Source organism: Sabethes cyaneus, chromosome 2 (genome assembly GCF_943734655.1).
Source record: "Sabethes cyaneus chromosome 2, idSabCyanKW18_F2, whole genome shotgun sequence".
Taxonomy (NCBI): domain Eukaryota; kingdom Metazoa; phylum Arthropoda; class Insecta; order Diptera; family Culicidae; genus Sabethes; species Sabethes cyaneus.
In genome coordinates, this window is record NC_071354.1 from 238,854,594 (window position 1) to 238,873,831 (window position 19,238).

A 19,238-nucleotide genomic window follows, 5' to 3' on the forward strand; every position below is an offset into this window, starting at 1 on the left:
AACGATTAGTCGACACTTTGTTCTTCGTCGCACGAAACACCGTAGGAAGTTTGCCTGCTAGGACTTCTTTAACCCTTTATAAGGCAGTGGCAAATATATTGCCACCAACAAACATTTTTAATTTTGTTTCTATAATTATATTTATGTCATTATAGACGCAAAACAAATATTTTTCGTTGGTGGCAAAATAATTGCCACGGCCTTATAAAGGGTTAATGATAAAAAGCATTTAAATGGATCTCAGCTCACTTTGATTGATCGCGTATGATAGACAATAAACTAAAATATTAGGGAATAACTAATTTCACATTGTGTGTCATGAAAATACTGACATTTTTAATAATTTGTGTTGGATAGGACGGGAATTGGCAATTACGACGAAGCAGCAACATACCATACACACAGAATATTTGACCGCTTGCGGGGTCTAAAGCAGGCACGACTTTCACTGATAATATGCCTTCTAATCTCAAGTTTTGTACTATAGACCAATTTGAACGCAAAATTTGGCCTTTTACATCAACCAATACTTTTACGGAAAAATCTCCAGACTTGATGCTTTTATTAAATGGGAAGTTCCTACTTATGCAGTCGAACATTACGCCCCCAGTTCATATCTTTCCTTAACATTCGCAAACAAATCTGTTGCACCACAAGGCAGCAATATGGGCCCATTGGTGCCGTTCTTATCTATAAGGCCGATAACTCCATCCTTCCAATCCTCCGGTATTCATCGAAATGCTACTTTCACCCTTCAATTACCGCTCGGTCGTCCATGAAAATTTCTCCATTTTAATCTCTGCACGTTTCAGCTTCCGTCACGTGGCCCAAATACTTGCGATATACGTTGAGCTTCGTCGTCGAGCTACGTTGAGCGTTGAGGTTCATCTTCCGCCTCCATACTCCGCCGAAGATCGTTCTTAGCACTCGTCTTTCGAAAACTCCGACCACAGGTTCTTCTCGAGTATTGGCCATGTTTCATGCCCGTAGAGAACAAATCGATATAATGAGCGTCTTGTACAGCGTACACTTTGTACGGGGGTTAAGTCTACTCGACCGCAATTGCTTGTGAAGCCCATAGTAAGCACGACTTTCGCTAATAATACGCCTTCGAATCTTACGGCTGGTGTCATTGTCCACTGTTACCAGTGAGCCAAGGTAAGAAAATTCGTCAACTACCTTAACATGAGCGTTAATCGCTAGACTACTGCCCAAGCGGCGTCGGGCAGACTCGGTTCCGCTGGCCAGCATGTACTTTGTTTTAGACGTATTTACCATTAAACCCAATTTCTTCTGCTTCGTGCTTTAGTCTGGTGTGCTGTTCAGCCTCCGCCACCGATAATATCCATGCAATCGGTAAAGCAGACCGCGCGTTGATATGCGCTCAGTTCATAACACCTTGTACCGATGTTGAACAGCAGGCATGAGAGACCATCACCTTGACCATCCATCGTAGATTGAATCAGTTTGATGAGCTAACTCTTCCCGGTCGATGGTATCATATGCTGCTTTGAAGTCAACGAGCAAATGGTCCGTGCAAACTCGGTATTCATGGCCCTTCTGGAGGATCTGCCGCAGTGTAAATATGTGATCCGTTGTAGATCGACCTTCGATGAAGCCGGCTTGATAAGTTCCCACAAATTTGTTCGCAATTACTGATAGTCGGCGGAAAATTATTTGGGACAGCACTTTGTAAGCAGCATTGAGAACGGTGATCGCTCGATAGTTTTCACTATCCAACCTGTCACCCTTGTTGTAGATCGGGCAGATAATCCCATATTTCCGTATCCCAAATTCTAAAAATTAAACGGGGAATACAAATTGTTTTTAGCTGCATTCGATTGCCTCCTCTACTTCGCCTATCGCCTCTTCCCCGTTTGTTGCACCGTCGAGATCGCTTTTCCTGCTGCCATGGTTCTCCGCCAGGACGCCATTCAGGTGTTCATCGAAGTGCTGCTTCCACCTTTCGGCCACCTCACTGCCATTCCTAACCCGACACGTTTCGGCTCGCGGCACAAAGCATTTGCGGGATCCGTTCAGTTTCTGATAGAAATTTCGCGTTTCCTGAGAACGATGCAGCCACTCCAATTCTGCATATTCCTGTTCTTCCAGGTAGCGCTTTTTCTCCCGAAAGATTTGGTTTCACCACATCTTCTTCTGTTTGCGTCTTTCCATATTCTGACATGTGGCACTACGGATCTTGGCCGCCTTCGCAGTGTTCTCGTCCATCACCCTCCTACAAAAAAGCAAAGCCTTGGGCTCAAACGTCCTTTCTAAGATTTTTTTTAATGAGTAGGGAAATCTGCTATCAGACACCTCAGATATCATCAGACATCAGACAGAAGACAACTCAGGGAGTAGGGTTTGGTATCCCGACCCCCTACTGGGGCGTGAGGGTCCAGACCCACTAAAACCCTACTCGAGTTTCCAGCCTCAATCCCCGCTGACACCACCTTATCGGGATTACTTCAGGGAGGGGCTATTGTGCTTAACGCACACTCTTAGATAACTACTGGACTATGGTAGTTAGGCTGTTTATTCGCCGTTGATCGGCTTTCCAGTGGTTTTGTAACTCAAGTACGATCTGGTTAGCAGCCGTATTGACCGCTCCCCAGACGTCCGAGCTAGAAAACATCCTTTGGACTAAGTTATTCGGAGTAGTGTCCTGTCCGCTCACTGCCATCATGTTGCTTCTCACGCCCGCGAAACGAGGGCATATGAAGAAAGCATGTTTGCAGTTTCCTCAACGTCTACGCATTCGGGACACGCGGGGGACTCCGCATGCCCAAACTTGTGCAGATACTGTCTAAAACAACCATGCCCTGACAGAATTTATATCAGGTGGAAGTTGACTTTGCCGTGGCGCCTGTTGACCCACCCGGATAGTTCCGGGATAAGTCGATGTGTCCACCGGCCTTTTGTGGAATTAGACCATGCCCGCTGCAATGTGATCATCGAGGCCGATCTTGTGGTACTCCGTATGCCTCTAGTTCCACGTTGGTTGAAGCACTCTACGTCCTCATACCCGCTAAGACGCAGATTGCGTCATGTGAAATTGTGCGATACGCACTCGCCACTCTTAAGCACATGAGACGATAGGTGCTTTCCAGCTTGGCTCGATAGCTTTTGGTACCTAACGCCGATGACCACACCAACCCGCCATACCTGAGTATGGACTGGACTACGTTGGCTAATACCCTTCGCTTGCAGCCATATACCGCAGAGCTATTAGACATCCTACGAGACAATGCCGAAATAGCTGTGGAAGCCTTCTTGCAGGCATAGTCGACGTGGCTCCCGAACCTGAGCTTGTCATCGACCATGACTCCAAGGAGTTTTAAGGACCGCGTTGACGACATAGTGCAGTCCCCGACGCTGATATTTGCCCGACGCTGCCGGGAACTTTAGCTTCAACACCTCGTCATACATGACGTTCCACAACACCGGGCCCAGTATGGAACCTTGCGGAACCCCTGCGGTGATTGGAACGCACTTCTGACCCTCCTCCGTGTTGTAGCATAGCACACGATTCTGGAAATAATTTTCCAGAATCCAGCGACACCGGCACTTGGACGTTCCTATGTTGAGTTTGCTATGGAGTCTCAGCTAGCGCTATTAAACGCATTTCTCACATCGAGCGTGACAACTGCGCTATAACGGATACCTGTTCTCTTGGGCTGGATTGCCACCTCGGCTGTCTTAGTGACAGACATGATGGCATCCACCGTAGATTTGCCTTTTCTGAAGCCGAGTTGATTTTTTGACAGACCGTTTGTACTCTCCGTGTACTGTACGAGTCTGTTAAGGATAACCCTCTCCAGTACCTTGCCGGCAGCATCGAGCAGACAGATCGGCCTATATGACGAGGGGACACCCGGAGGTTTTCCCGGCTTCGGCAATAGGACCAGGGTTTGTCGCTTCCATCTGTCCGGGAAGCGGCCATCTTCCAGGCATCTACTCATTACTGTCCCGATTAATTCGGGAGCCTCTAGAATAGCCGCTTTAATGGCCATATTCGGGATACCGTCTGGCCCCGGTGCCTTGCTCACCTGTAAGGATTTAGCGATCTCAATAAGATCCTCGTTCGTAACCCTCACTTCCTCCCCGACCTCCCCTTTCTAAGATTTGACCTGTCTACATCGGCAGACTTCACATTAGAGTACAGGACAGTTACGGGGCTAGTGCAAAAAAACCTACTGCCTTTATCTGCCTACCGCCTATCTCAGATTTGAACATACGACGACTGGCTTGTTAAACCGGCATCGTACCTCGAAGCCAAATAAGCGGACAACTTACTCTCTTATAGAATCCATCGTCAAACCAAACCAACGTTCCGTTGATTCCATGCCATATGTCCAATGGAACTTTCCGCTATAGCTGTTTTGATAGTGTTCCAACAGTCCTCGAGAAGAGTTCCGTCCAGCTCGTTCTCTTCCGGCAACGTAGCTTCGAGTGAGTGCGCGTAGTTTGCGGCGACGTCTGGCTGCTTCAGCCGCGCGAGATTTAACCGAGGCTGGCGTCGGTACCGAATGTTTGAGAGTTTTGAGCGCATCTTAACCGTCACTAGGTAGTAGTCCTAGTCAACGTTAGCACTTCGATAGGATCTAACGTCGATAATGTTTGAGAAGTGCCGCCAGCCGATCAAAACGTGGTCGATGATGTGATTCCTTCTGATTTGGTGACCTTCATGTGTACTTGTGAAGGAGTCTGTGATAGGAAAAGGTACTACGTACGGCCATATAATTGGCCCATTTCATTGGTCTTAGGTCCATTTCATTGGTCAGCTGGTGTGCGCTGAACCCTCCAATCATCGGTTTGTGTCTCTCCTACTGGCCCATCTGAGCATTGAAATTCTCGATGACGATCTTGATGTCATGTTTTGGGCAGCGGTCGTATTCACTCTCCAACTGCGCGTAAAATTCATCCTTGTCGTCATCGGTACTTCTGAGGTGAGGGCTGTGCACGTTGATGGTGCTTATGTTGTAGAACCGGCCATTCGAGGATTGCTACTTGTTCTTCATTCATTGATAGTTTTTAGTTTTTCGTGGTGGCGGCTTGTAAGGCCTGCAGCACCAACCTGCTGTATCGCTAGAGGACCAACAAAGCTCAAAGAGCTGTGGTATCCTCTAATGATAGAGCAGCTAAATGGCCTTAACCTATGGGACGGCATTCGCCTCTATTCTACCTACGAATCGGCCCCGGATCGGATCAGGAAATTTCGCTTCAATAAGAATACAACGCATGCTATAACACATGTACGTAGATTGGGATGTTTGTGATCGGAACGAGGTAATTGTTTTGCTCACCCAACCCCAAATAGGTATGCTGTGAGCAACCTAGGTGACCTCTCCGGGGGTCCTGGGCAGCAAATCTCGCAGACAGTCAACGTAGCAAAAAAGAGGCTATGATAGTGAACACTGCCAATCCCGGAAAGAGATCTAAGCAGCCTATGAACAGGTGTAGACGTGTAAAAGTTTGCTGGCCGGCATTTTTTTCTCATTTTCTTTTTCAATACAAAACGGTGTGAATTTTGCGAAACTCGATCGACAGTATTAATGGTTTTCAAGTGTTTCAAAGGTTTTGATTGTGTTACGAGTCTGTCTGCGAGTGGATACTGGATACGAATACAGTGCTCAACCCTTCTCTGGTAGACGCGGCGTGCGGCGAACCCACTTATAGAAAACGGGTGCTGAAATATAGCTTGCGGTCCAGCTACAAATTGGTGATGTATTAGATAAGTATTGTCCAGAAAATTATAGGGTTCTCTTTAAAAATTATTGTTCTGTTCCTAAACTTATGCTAAATTTCTCGAAAGTAGGGGTTAATATCCAAAGATTCATTTACGAATAAGTCCTGACTAATATTCTAGCCCCTTTCAATTCCATTGTACCTACCTATTTATGAGAGAGTTTCGTTATTCTGGGTGCGTGGACACTCCGGAATCGGGGGTAATGAGCTTGCTGACAGCTTAGCAAAATAAGTGTAGCATCCCAATTTAGATCTTGCTTGGATCCGGATGATGAAATTCCGGATGTATCAGGCCTTATCCAAGCATTTTTGAGTATGTTAAAAACCCGACGTCAATCCGCGTTGAACCGAAAGTAGAACGTGGTAGAACGGTGAGCAGCCGAGCGGTCAAAACTATGAGACTAGACATGTTAAACACTTTATCTGCCCAGACCCAGCAGTAGTTAAAAAAACTACTCACCTTAACGCGTAGTGAACTTGTACGCACTAGGTATCACAAAACGCGTCACCAGACATTGTCCCTCTCTATATCATTGAAAAAGAATTGGCAAGGTCTTAACTGGCATCTGCCGCTCGTGGCAACTCATCGGCTCGCTTTAGTATCTTCAACATAGCGATTGCAAACATCGGAGTCACAATCAATGAATTGAGTTTCTTTCTCAATTTTTCATTCCACTAGCAGACATTGAAAACTAAATTTATTAAACTTTGAACCAGGAGCATGGCAATTTTTTTTTCAAAGTTACGAAGTCAAACGATTTGCTACAAAATGCTACAAATTTATTTCAATTTGAAACGAAGAAATTGCAATACAATGTACAATCAGAGCTTTCGATTTCACTTCGAGATGGTAGAAATTCTAAAACACAAGCCAGTAAAAAAAAAGTGTAAACTTTAAAAAGATAAATCTCCAAACGCTAGTTACTACTTCTGCTTCTTTGCCACCTTCCGTACCGGCCTGGTCGGCGCCGTTGTCGTTGCTGACCGCGTCACTGTCCGTATCGCACTGAGCGGCGTGGAGGCTATCCGTTTACCCCGCAGTGGACTGCTGGTCGAGGAAATCTCGCTGCTACTGAGCGATGAAGCGGACGTACTTTCCGAGGGCTCCTTGGAGGATGATGACGAAGCGGCGGAAGCGGACGCACGCCCCTTCGAGGCACGGGTCGCAACCGGTGTTCGGTGGCTTTGGGCCGACTTGAACGAACTGCTGCCGCCGCCGCTGCTAGTTTGGCTGGCACTGTCGCTGCTGCTGGAGGATTGCTTTTTCGGGCTGGACTGAGCTTCACCGGTGCCGCCGCTGCCGGGTGACGACGATGTTTTTTCCAAGGTTTTTCTCGCTGCGCGAGTGCCCTGCAGGCTGCGTCGCGTTGAGATTTCTTGATCGGATTGTTTTTCTGTTGACGTTTTGGCGGGTGGTTTTTCGGCGGATTTCGCACGAGTACTCTTAGCTGAAGAGGCTAAGGAATTTCTTGACGATCTGCGAGCTTCGCTCACTTCTTTCGGCTTCGGCTCCGACTCCGATTTTTTGTCATCATCTTTTTGCTTGTTAGTTTCCTTTGTAGGGGAACCTTTTTTGGTTACACCTACAGAACGTCTACTGGGACGTTTGGCCGTCACTTCACTGTCTACCACTTCTTTCTCCTTGTTTTGAGTATGCTTAGCCTCTTTGTTAGAGTCCGACGTAGTCGCAGTCGCAGCTACAGTTGAGGTTCTGGTTCTGGTTTTCTTTGGACTTTCCGGTAGAGCAGTGATCCCAGTGAGACTGGATCGTTTAGAAGAGTTCTTATCCGGTACTCCCAAGGACTTTCGCGTCGTCGCCTTCTTTTGCATGGTGTCGACTCGTGTAGCAGTGCGTGTTCGGGGTAAAGTTTGCGGAGTAGTACCCTTCGATTGCACTATTGATTTAGCGGATGCCTTCACTAGAGGCCGGATGATGCTGCGATCAAGACGAGATACCTGAAAAAAAAAAGATTTTTAACATGATTTAGGGATAGGATTTTTTCTAAATTTACCGTAGCATTAGGCGAAGCGTTGACAACGTCCTCTTCAAGGGTTTTATTTCCTTTTTTGCCTTTTTCTTGCACCTCGGTCGATTCTTCCGACGAAGTGGAAGTTGCCTCTTCACTACTATCGGTGGACATTTTTCGCTTTGAAGGTGTTTTCACCTTAACAGAGTCTCTCTGACTGCTGGTGACAACTTCCTTTGTCGGTGACGGTTGGGTTTCGGGAATTTCCAAATGTAAAATGGACGTATCACCGTCGGCTGAAGACGATGTGGAAGTGTCCTGCGTAGCAGGAATTGCGAATGATTCTTGGTCGGCGTTGGAAGCCACAGCCACAGGCTCGTCTTCCTTCTCTTCATCGGAATCTTCCTCCTGAGCTGGGGTTTGGTTTCTCTTCTTGTTTGCTTTTTGTTGAACCTGACGTAAAGCTTTAGCCGTATTCGCATCGGGAACTTTGAAGATATTTTTCGGAACAACCTGTTGTTCTGGAAAACCGAGAAAGTTCATTGATTTTCGAAGCGACTTCATTCCGGTAGTGTTTTGTGCACCGAACGTAGTCGGGGTAGCCGGTGGCGTCGAGGGTGGAACCGGTGATGATGTAAAAGATTTAGCCGGTGAGGACAGAGTTCGATTGGTGTCGTCTGTTTGCAGGGATGATTTATTGATTATAGGCACCTCCCTGTTTGGAGCAGGAGGATGATTTTCATCCTCTTCAATTGTTTCCAGTGCCTCCTCATGGTCGGAATGTTCGTCAGCTTCTCTAGTTTCGTTGGTCGGCGGAGCTCTGGAGGACGAAAACAACAGCGGTTCTCGATAGGTTCCTTCGAGAAGCTGCTTGAAGTCCTTCAGGTGTTTTACAATCTTTGGATCCATAGTTTCTTCCTCTAGGACTTTGTCAAGGCAATTAATTAGGTCATTTTTTAGTACCGGGTCGTCGGAGATTTCCAACGAAAGTAGCTCTTTGCTGAGAATTTTCAGTAGATCTTTATAGTGAAGATTATCCAACATCACCTGTATTGAGTAATCGAAAAATTTAATTAATTTGCAGAAATCAAAAGGTTGTGTTTAGACACAGGTACATGCTTGACGTAGGACTATGTTAGGGCGATTATTGTTTATTAATTAAAAGTCAACAGATTTTTCTATCCTACTGACTACTTTTTTCCATGTGTGGACTCATCACTGCGACCAGCATGGTTGATCTATTGTGATATCGCCCGGGTGTTTGCTGTATGACCAGCACTGCATTTCTTTTTGCTATAATCGCTATTGAATGAGTGATATGCTCATTAAATTTTATGCGTGCTTGTGTGTATTGGGGCTTACCCTTCCTTCAAAGCTTGATCTACTTTACCCACTTATTCCTCCCTGCCAGTACTATCCCATATTATAGCCGTCCCTGGCGAGGTACCTCTGACAAGTTTACTTAACTATAGGAGGAACATTTGCACTGTCAAGAGGCTTCAGAGGGTAAATATAGAATTCAGCATGAAGGAAGGGTAAATGAGGGGCCTGAGAATGAACCCATGCTAAAGTCACTTGACAAGGAATGGCTTGATTCTACTAAGATTCGAACCCACGACCCCTCGCTTGTTAAAGCCGATCCGACAACCTTGCGGCTACGGAGCCCTCCGACTACTTAAAAACTAATAGCTAGAGTTCTATTCAAGTTTATTCCCCTGTCTTTGTATTAGTTTTAATCGCTTTAATTAGGTTTTACTATGTATTTGGAGGTGAATTGGGCAAAATGGGCTATTCTTGCATTTCGCACAGCATGGAATGGATGGGATTTGTTTCTTCTAATATTTTGACATCATTTGGAAGCTATTTGAGTTGATTTCATGGATAGCAAATAAGATTTTACACTGTTTAGTTAGCTTATATCATGGTTATTGGGGAAAATACGGCAAACTGAAAATATGGACCACTTCCCGAAGACCGCGCAGGATGAAACCATCACCAGTCGATTTCCTGCATTTTTTTACATAGGAATAGGTATCTGGTAAGATTACAAACCAGCGGCTTCTAATTCTTGGGATTACGAGCCTCTTATCCAGCAACTCCTCTCCCTACCTTCTCGTGGCCGTACCGGAACACGAGCAACCTTGGTGGAGATCGGGTAACCAACCCCGGAGGAAGCTAAGGTCGTATACCGACAGGGAAGGAGCCACTCATGCATCTGCTGAGTGTTGGCAAAAGGAACAGCCTTGCCAGCCGTAAGCGTCTGACTCCAGGTTAGGGGCGGCTCGCGACGGTGCTTCCCGCTAATACCTATACCGCGACGGCGTGTCGCCAGCTATTATGCCTAAGACAGCAGCCCTGTCCGCGAGACTAGGCATCGCAGCCCCAGTAAGGCAATATGCTTAAACAACTTTCGCTAGGAGAAATTCAGGAAAGGAACTACAACCGGATAATCGGAATGGACCCAGGCAAAAGAGAGCTGCAGAAGATGCCGGTCGAGGTTGCAGCCATCCAGGAAGTGCGGTGGCCGAAGACGGGAGAACGTGAATTCCGCGCAGTAGATCTTATTGCGGGCACGACATTCAAGTATCACATCTACCACCGTAGCGGCGGTAAAGCAGAGCATGGAGTCGGATTCGTATTACATGGAAAACAAATGAAGCGTGTCATTAGGTGGAGGCCCATCAATGACCGTCTATGCGTGTTGAGAATTAAGGGCAAATTCTTTAATTACAGTCTGATAAATGTGTACGCACCGACGAACGACAAGCCCAATGACGTAAAAGAGGCGTTCTATGATCTTCTCGACAGGACATATGGAGAGTGCTCAAGACATGATATAAAGATAGTCATCGGGGATACAAATGCACAGGTCGGACATGAAGAGTTCTTTCGTCCCGTTATTGGTAGATAGCCTCCATCCTACCACAAACGACGATGGCCTGAGGCTAATCAACTTCGCTGCAGCCAGAGGAATGGTTATCTGTAGTACCCATTTTGCACGATGGAACATTCGGAAGCACACCTGGAAACACCCTAATGGAGAGGCCTGCTCTCAGATCGACCACGTTCTGGTTGATGGCCGGCACTTTTCTGATGTCGCAGACGTGCGATCCTTCCGGGGACCAAACGTTGACTCGGACCACTTTCTCGTAGTAAGCAAGATCTGCGCCCGGTTGTCCAACGTATTCAAATCGAAGCCAACGAGGAAGATACGACTGAACATTCTGCGGTTATCAGCGGAGGGAGTTGCTGCAGAGTACTCTCGGAAGACTGATGAGCGGATCGGTTAACATCTCGGAGAGAACCTGAACGAACAGTGGAGACACATCCACGACGCGATCAGTACTACAGCGCGGGAACTGTTGGGTAGTACTGCTGCAGCCACTTCCAGTGAGTGGTTTGACTGATGAGAAGAATCGAGCCAGAAGTCACATTTTGGCTGCAACTGTGACACGCCAGAGCAGAGAGATACCGAGATGCTAGAGCTGCCGAAAAGAGACTTCATCGTCGTAAGAAACATCAGCACTGGGATCGGGTTCCTGCGGAGGCGGAGAATTGCTTCGAGAGGCACGATAGAGGAGGGAAACCTGATTACCGAAAGATCGGAGGGGGCTAGGCGTTGGAAACAATATTTCGATGCATTGTTGAATGGTGAACAAAATGGAACGGTCAACAGAAACAGGATAACGATTGAGGATGATGGACATGGATGGAGCTGTGGATCCACCAACTTTGGACGAGGTTAAGAAAGCAGCGAGAGAGCTGAAAAAGGGCAAAGCAGCTGGAAAGGACGGCATCCCCGCCGAACTTTTGAAAGTCGGGAGTGAACGGCTGTATTGTGCAATCCATCAGGTTATACTAAAGGTATAAACTGAGGAGGAATTACCTACGGACCTGAAAGGTCTCATAAGCCGAATTTACAAAAAGGGCCATCGACTCGAATGCAGCAATTATCGAGGTATTACTCTCTTCAATTCTGCATACAAAATTCTCTCCCGCATCCTGTTTCTCAAACTGAGGCCGTTGCAGGAAACCTTTGTTGGCGAATAGCAGTGCGGTTTTCGAGAGGGACGCTCCACGACGGACCAAATGTTCACCTTGCGACAGATGCTCGATAAATTCCGGGAATTCAACTTGCAGACTTATCATTAATTTAAAGACTTCAAGGCGGCGTACGATTCAGTTAAACGAAACGAGCTGTGGCTAACTTAGGGGCAGTGCGCTTGCCTAGAAGGGAACTTTGGAAGCTTTTCTCGCTAGACCCACAAGCAGGGCCGAGACAACTGATAAGCGCTAGCAGGAAAGGCGCGCCTGCGGCGGGAGGATTGGGACTTCAATGGTACCATGGTCGGTGTCCTATCGACTTCAAATATCGGCAATGCATCGTGACAATTTCGCTGTTTGGCTCAAAAGCTGAAGTACACGGCGGATGGCAGTTTAAGTGAGCGCTGGAGACGGAGACTCGGAAGCGAGGATGGACTATAAAGTCGGTACTTGCCTGAGAAAGCAAGTTGGAAACCCTCATCACCGGTACCGAGCACAGGAACGGAACAGTTCTGATTGCAGTAACTGATGACATAATCGACGGGACAGCAATGCTCAACTGTGACGGACGGGTTGAGGGTTTCCATCATACTTTTTGGCGTGCGTTCCGTTGATGAAGAAACAGAAGCAAGGAGCGGATCTTCTTCCAATGGTCCAGTGGTCGTGGGCCTGAAAGCGCGGTACGCGACAGCAGAGTATAAGCGTGGACAAGAGGGCTGGCACCTCTTTAACGTTTATCGTACCAACGAAGTTGCTTTCGCCTTCCGCCATGGTTCTCTGCCTCAGGTGTTCGTCGTTCTACCCATATGTCACCTCACCATTATCCGTCAAACTAGATACTGCCCTTTCTTATCTTGACACATTTCGGCTCGTGGTGCAAAGGCTTTCCGGATTATGTTGAGTTTGCGGTAAAACTTTCATATTTCCTAAACGATGCAGTCTCTCCAACTCAGCAGACTCCTCCTCCAGGAGCACTTTCTTCCCGGAAGTTTTGGGGTCGCTGCATCTTCTGTTTGTGCACAGATGCTGAATCAGTCGTTCCACGTACCCGGAATTATTCTCCCTGCAACGCTGTTGACTTTTTGGATGGAGTTTCACCAATTCTCGAGCGGATCAACTTCTGGCAACCTTCGCCAGCTTCGAGCTCCAGTATTTTGCGAGTCATAGAAATGTTTGGAGAGATAAACCGTTTCGACGGCCTAGCATTGAAAGTGTTATTCCAATTTGATTCCACTTTCGTACATTCCCATGCCTTCAGCTCCATTTTTAAGGCAGAAGCAGATAGGCCGCAAAAGGGCTCAGGTCCTATAAATTGATGAGAAGATCCGAGTCTTGCAAGCGCATCAGCCCTCTCATTTCCATCAATTCCACAGTGACCTGGGACCCAATATAAGTTGACTTGGTTACGGCAAGACAATTTTTGGGGTGATTGAATACGTTCCCAGACGTGTTTTGATGTGCATGTCGCTGACTTTAAAGCATTTAGAGCTGCTTGACTATCGGACATGATGCATATATTTGAATGTCTATAGTTTCTGCGCAAGTACACAGTAGAACACTCTAGAATTGCTTGAATTTCAGCTTGGAATACAGTTGGCCATCTACTCATAGAAATTGACATGTCTATTCCTGGGCCAGTTACTCCTGCTCCCACTTGATTGTCCATTTTTGAACCATCTGTGTAACAAACAGTCGAGCCTTGGCGAAGATCGGGACCACCGTCTTCCCAGGAATCACGCCTAGGCTCAAATACACGAAAAATTCGGTCAAAGGTGTATTTGTTGGCCATCCAGTCTTCATTATTGATTACCAGAGGATTAATACTAATAATCTTTAGAATACTGAGATGACCTGTAAGATCACCATCGAAGAGGTTCATAGATCTTTTGATCCTCAGAGCACACTTTTCAGCTTCTAATTGTATGAACTGATGCAGTGGAACCATATAAAGTAAAGCATCCAATGCATTCGACGGTGTACTTCTCATTGCACCTGTTATTGAGAGAGTGGCTAGCCTTTGAAGTCTTTCTAGCTTTTTCTGAGTAGCTTTCTCTTTTGTTTTTGGCCACCAGACCAACGAGGCATAGGTAATTCTGGGTTTCACAATAGCCGAATAGATCCACTGGATCCTCTTCGGTTTCAGTCCCCATTGCCTACCAAACGTTCTGTTACATATCCATAGAGCATTTGTTGCTTTGTTTACTGCTTGCTCTAGATGTGTGTTCCAATTGAGTTGTATTTGTGGTATTTGACAGTGTATGAAAGTTTCAAGAGTGTTCCTTTCAATCTGATGTTATTTAATGTAAATTTTTTTCCTTCTCGTAAGTGGTATGATAGTAGTTTTATTGGCATTAATGTTGAGGCCCTGCCTATCACACCATGATGAAATAAAATTCAAAGCAATTTTCATTCGGTCAGCGATGATAGAATCAAATTTCCCACGAACAATTACGACTATATCATCTGTGAAGCCATTTATTTCGAAGCCTAAGGCTGTCAACTATTGAAGAAAATCATCAACTATTAAAGACCACAATAGAGGTGATATTACGCCTCCTTGTGGGCACCCTTTCATTCCTCTAACGCTAATGGATGTACTTCCAAGTTTTGCTGATATACCTCGTTTTGATAACATTTCGCCAGTCCAGTGGATAACGGATACATCGAAACCACGTTTCATCATAGCCGCAATCATTGAACTATGGGATGAGTTATCAAAAGCGCCTTCTATATCTAGGAAGGCTGCTAGTGATATTTCTTTCGCTTCAAAAGACTTTTCTAGTTTCCTTACAACCGTATGTAATGCTGTTACCGAAGATTTACCTTCTAGATATGCAAATTGATATTTGCTCAGAGGGTTTTTAACTAAATATGATGATTTTATATGCTCATCAAGTATTTTTTCCATTATTTTCAGCAGAACAGACGAAAGGCTTATCGGCCTAAAGGCTTTGGTGAAGTCTTGTCCTTTTTATTGACCTTCGGGATAAAAGTGACCCGCACTTGGCGCCATGCTGCTGGTATATGGCCTAGTATCAGGCTGGACTGATGAAGGTTTGTCAGAGTAGGTGTTAAAAACGCCTTGCCCTTCTGTAGTAGTACAGGAAAGATTCCATCCCTACCCGGTGATTTGAAGGGTTCAAAGGTGTCAATCGCCCATTCCACTTTGCTTCTCGTAAAATTTGGCCAAAGTGCAAGCATCACTCCTGTTTCTGTCTAGCCCAGTTATTTCATTCACTATTTCATGAATGTCTGTCCTGGTTTCAAGAGTTACAGTTCACAATGCCGGTGTACTTTGGTCTTCGTATGAGTTAATGACTGAACAGGGAAAATGTGCTTTCATCATTAACTCTAATGTTTCTTTAGTAGATTTAGTAAAAGAACCATCCTCTTTTTTCAAGGTATCCAACCCATTTGAATGATCTTTAGCGAGGATTTCAGGGGGAATTAGTCACTTGTTATTCTAAAATCAAGGTAATCGAACTCGCAGGAGTATAAATCACTTAGTTTAAAAATCCAGTTCAAAACCACGGAGTTATAAGCGTGCAAAAACTTAACCACTTTTCGTTACATGTTCATTTCTCGTACTTCTAAAGTGCACCCCAATATAGTAAACAAACACGTAGTTCTACGTCCAAAACATCGTCTTGTTCTAACTATTAACTTACCTGCAGTGAAGACATCGCAATCATGTTGTGCAGATTCAAACCGGGACTGCAGAAGACCGGTTTGGTTGAATCGACAACAAACTTCAGAACATGCTCCGGTTTCACCTCGTGCAGGGGGCTATCGTTCGGAGCTTCCATGATGGTACAAACGGTACTTAGCAGAGCTTTTTGCAACACTTCCTGTCGCTTTCGGTTGATAAGTGCCTCAAAGAATATGCCCAAAATTTGCTGTGTTTTCGGCTCGGTCGTCGGATTGAAGTACTTTAACAACAGTTTCGACATAATTTCCTGCGAAGTGCAGTGTCCTCGCAGAATCAATCGGCAGAAACCATCGACGATGGCCGTACAGATCACGTTGTCTTCGCAAGTTTCGAGGAAGTGAGTCATCATGCGCATCAGGGTCACGCCTGTTCCCATGTTGGACGTGTTAGCCGCATCCTCATCCTGATCCAGATAGTCCATTGTGTTGTATAGCTGGCGCGTATTTTTTCTCGACTCATCCTTTTTGGACTCCACATCGAAGTGCTCAATTCCGTAGCGATCCATCAACTCGAAAATACCCTCGATCGAAGTTTGCCAAATACGAGTACAATGGTTTCGGAAGAATTGTTGATACAGCAGCTGGAATGTGTCTTTCGACAATCCATCGTAGAGCATACTGAAAGCCACCGCACTCCGTAAGGCCCAGTCTCGAGTAGCGATTTCAGCCGATTCCAAGTATCGACTAATAAAAGTTTTGTACAAATCGCACACAATTGGAGTCAACGACCGAACTGTGTTGCTGTTTACCAGATAAAATGAAATTTGCAGGCATTTGTTGATGGTAGCGTTGGTAATCTTCTTCGGCTTTAACATCGACTCACGAAATATAGTAGTGCCATCGGTTGAAGAGGAAACCTCCAGCAGTATCGGTTTAAGTAAGCTAGCATACTCCTCATTTGCTTTGTTCAATTCGTCGGAAACGCGCTGGGCACCAGCGTAATCCTTCGCATTGGCCTTAACCATTTCCTGTTCCTTCAACTCCATTATATTCAAACGCAGTTTGGAAATCTTCATCTGCAAACCCTTGTCGGGATTTTTCTCCAGATATTCTTCCACCATCGAACGGGAAGAGTTCGAAACATCGGCTCGTGACGGTTCCAAAACGCCATTTATCAAATCAACGAAAAACTTAAACCTCGTTTCTACATCGACGATTAAACGTTCAAAAATCGATAGGATAATTTTAACGTTCTCCTCGGCCAAGTCGCAATTACAGAGCACATCGGCGAGTATTTTCTTCAGTGTTTCGCGACCAAATTCGTCACCAAAATCATAGGAATCAATTATTTCCAGCAAGATTTGCAACATCGTCTGAAAGTACATCTTCTGAAGCTTTTCCGCTATCATGGACGGATCATCCGCTAGCATACGTATGTAGTTGCAAACCGACGGATTGTCAGCGAAACTAAAAATTAAAAAAAAAAGGGATATAAAATAAGGTCTTTAAAATTATTTTCCCAAACTTACACTTTAATATAATTGCAAAACGTAGATAAATCCACCATCAAATTCTCCAACTCATCCGATTCCGTCTTCTGCAAGAAGTCCAACAAAGCCTGCCAACAAATCGCCGTTTCGATAGTCAAACTTTCCAGCGGAACAGTTTTATCCTCCTCATTAACACCCAACATACTGGTAGCATCGGCTATTCCATATTTCCTGCAAAACAAAAATGTTCAATCTTGTCTCTCATACCATACGCTACCTCTTCAACTCACGAGAATATCTCAAAAAGTGCCAAATTCGCCGTATTGCGAAACCTTTCCAGTTCCATCTCTTCGGCATCGATTTTCAGCGCCTTAACAAACAGCACATAATTCTTCTGATAGGACTCGAACCACTGCGGGATCAGTACGTTTTTCACCACCTTCCGAACGGATTCGGAGTGATCCTTGAGGCCCTGCTCCAGGAAGGTCAACCGTTGTGCCACCTTGTATTGCTTCACCGGATAGCTGCTCATCTGCAGGTAGGTATGCCGCCGAACCCGTTCCTCAACGTCCCACAACCGCTCGAGAATGTACGGCAGGGTACGATAGTTCCTCCCCAAAGACGTAATAATCGACTGCCGCACCTTAGGCGACGGATCCGTGTCCAGGTGATAGATATACGTCCGAAACACGCAATCATCCGGATTGTCCGGGTTCTGTAACCGCTGCAGAGCTAGGACCGCTTGCACCCGAACGTTCGGCGAGACATCGCGCATTCGTTCCAACATGTAGCGAAGGATTTTGTCGCAAATGTCATCGTCCAGCGAGGCCTCCGGCCCCATAGCGTTCAGTACGAGATTGACGAACTGACAGATGCGAAAACGGACCGTTGACGAAGGGCTGATCGTACCCAGCAGCCAGTCGAACGAGTGCACTATTATCGGGTGCGTTTCTTCCTGCTCGCTGTAGTCCGGATGGGCGATAAACTTTGCGCAAAGCTTTAGCCGATTGTTAGCGTATTCGTTAGCCTCTTCATGCTGCATTGCTCCCTTCAGCGATTGGATGAAGGATTTCATAAACGATTCGTGCGTTACCTGCGGAGGACGCATTTTGATGCAGAATAATCGTTCGAAAAGGACATTTAGAAAATACATACCGTTGGATAAATATTTTTCAGTTCCTTAAGCACTTTTACGTGAGATGTTTCACTTTCCTGGCCATTTAGAATAGTTTGGATGACGACGATGCTATATTTGGCTTTCTCCGGCGAAGCAGTCGGCACTGTTACCTTTATTCTACGTTTTCGTGGTGCCATTTGTATTGTTCTTACCTAGTCAATAACTTTCTGGCTAAATTCGATATTTAAATCGTGTTTTTTAGATGAAAATAAGCGAAAACTAAAAGACGCCGTTGACACAGTTTTTGTTTGGCTTGTTGTTCGCCTTAGCCGCCGCTTGGCTGGTTTGACAGTTGATTTTAAACAGCGCAGTTTATTTGCAGCGGTCCTGTTGTAGCTGAGTGTACCGCGCGGCTGTGGTGCACTCTAAAATAAGTTTATTTAATATGTATAAATATGTTGCATTTAGGCTGTGAACCATTTCGCAAAAATTTTATTGTGCTTTGCAAGAAATCTTTTCATTCTCGGAAAGTTCATAGCAAGCTGTCAAAATAATTCTGTATTGAGCGAAGCTGACGAATTTTCGTTAATTGAATATCGATATTTTTCACATATCGATACGTATACTCAGCTGAAAGCATAATCAGCAAAATTGTTCGCATCACGTGACGAATCTGCATTTTACATTTGTTTTATAACACTCCGTATAACGTGTTAACATTTACAAAGCTGTTATATGCATGCCGAAATTAACTATTTCAAAAAAAAAAAACTATCGAGATTTCGTCCACGAATATCGATACCAGTTATATCGATACATTATCGCCCAATGCTGACCTCGCCAAATATTGAAGGTAGAGTGACTATATACAGAGTGGCGACAATGTCAAAATTGGAATGATAATTATCTGTCAGTGTCATTCCAATCGAGCAGACAACCTATCCAACGCGTATGCAGGAAAGAGAAAGAAAAACCTAGGATAAACCGCATTGCATACATTTGGGATGACTTGGCGCCACTCTGTATATAGTCACTCTAATTGAAGGATGTGCTTTTTTCCAGAGCTGCCATACAAATAGATTAATTTCTATTGTTTAGATATTGTGCATTGTAAGAAATCTTTTCATTCTCGGAAAGTTCATAGCAAGCTGTCAAAATAATTCTGTATTGAGCGAAGCTGACGAATTTTCGTTAATTGAATATCGATATTTTTCACATATCGAT

At 45.3% G+C, this 19,238-nt stretch overlaps 1 protein-coding gene across 1 annotated transcript; it reads right to left on the minus strand.

Annotated features, from left to right (window-relative positions):
• Nucleotides 1-6,622: 6,622 nt before the first annotated feature.
• On the minus strand, nt 6,623-18,292 carry LOC128734089 (condensin complex subunit 3). The gene is made up of 6 exons (XM_053828102.1): nt 18,053-18,292; nt 17,188-17,990; nt 16,937-17,128; nt 15,428-16,874; nt 7,761-8,762; nt 6,623-7,704 (listed from the first exon to the last, which is right to left on the minus strand). The coding sequence occupies exons 1-6, from the start codon at nt 18,209-18,211 to the stop codon at nt 6,673-6,675; spliced, it is 4,635 nt and encodes a 1,544-aa protein (XP_053684077.1). The 5' UTR covers nt 18,212-18,292; the 3' UTR covers nt 6,623-6,672.
• Nucleotides 18,293-19,238: the final 946 nt, after the last annotated feature.